The sequence below is a fragment of the Carlito syrichta genome, unplaced genomic scaffold, assembly GCF_000164805.1.
Source record: "Carlito syrichta isolate Samal-C Ts95f unplaced genomic scaffold, Tarsius_syrichta-2.0.1 Scaffold113890, whole genome shotgun sequence".
Classification (NCBI taxonomy): domain Eukaryota; kingdom Metazoa; phylum Chordata; class Mammalia; order Primates; family Tarsiidae; genus Carlito; species Carlito syrichta.
Window position 1 is genome coordinate 1 of NW_007057986.1, and position 510 is coordinate 510.

Consider the following 510-nt stretch of genomic DNA (forward strand, 5'->3'; position numbering starts at 1 on the left):
TGACCTGTAAGACTTCCCACAGTCATTGTTACCATAAGTTTTCTCCTTTATGTGGATTCTTACATGTTCACTAAGGTTTGACTTCTGACAGAAAGTTTTCCCACATTCATTACATTCATAAAGTTTAAATCCCACATAAGCTCCAGAATGCTGAATAGAGTGTGAACTTGTACAAAAGGATTTCCCACGTTCTTCACATTCAAGTTTCTCCCCTGAGTGGGTCCTCTGATACCGAATGAGGTGTGCTTTTTGGTGAAAGTATTTCCTGCATCTCCCATATTCACCAGAACAGCAGAATTTCTCTTCTGTATGAGTTCTCTGATTTATTGTAAGGTCTAATTTCTGGTAGAAGATATTTGTGCATCCATTATATTCACAGAATTTATCTCTTCCAGTTTGTGTTTTCTGACATACTATATGAGCTGAGCTCTGGGTAAAGTTGTCTCCACATTTATTGCTTTCAAATGCACTCTGTTCTATAACAGTTCTCTGAGACTGAATGAGGGATGA

At 37.8% G+C, this 510-nt stretch overlaps 1 protein-coding gene across 1 annotated transcript; it reads right to left on the reverse strand.

The window, feature by feature from the left end:
* Positions 1–9: 9 nt before the first annotated feature.
* LOC110596812 (zinc finger protein 658B-like) lies at positions 10–504 on the reverse strand (the record flags this gene model as incomplete). Its single annotated transcript, XM_021719259.1, has 1 exon — positions 10–504. A coding segment is annotated over one exon (495 nt), but the record flags the coding sequence as incomplete, so codon positions are not given.
* Positions 505–510: the final 6 nt, after the last annotated feature.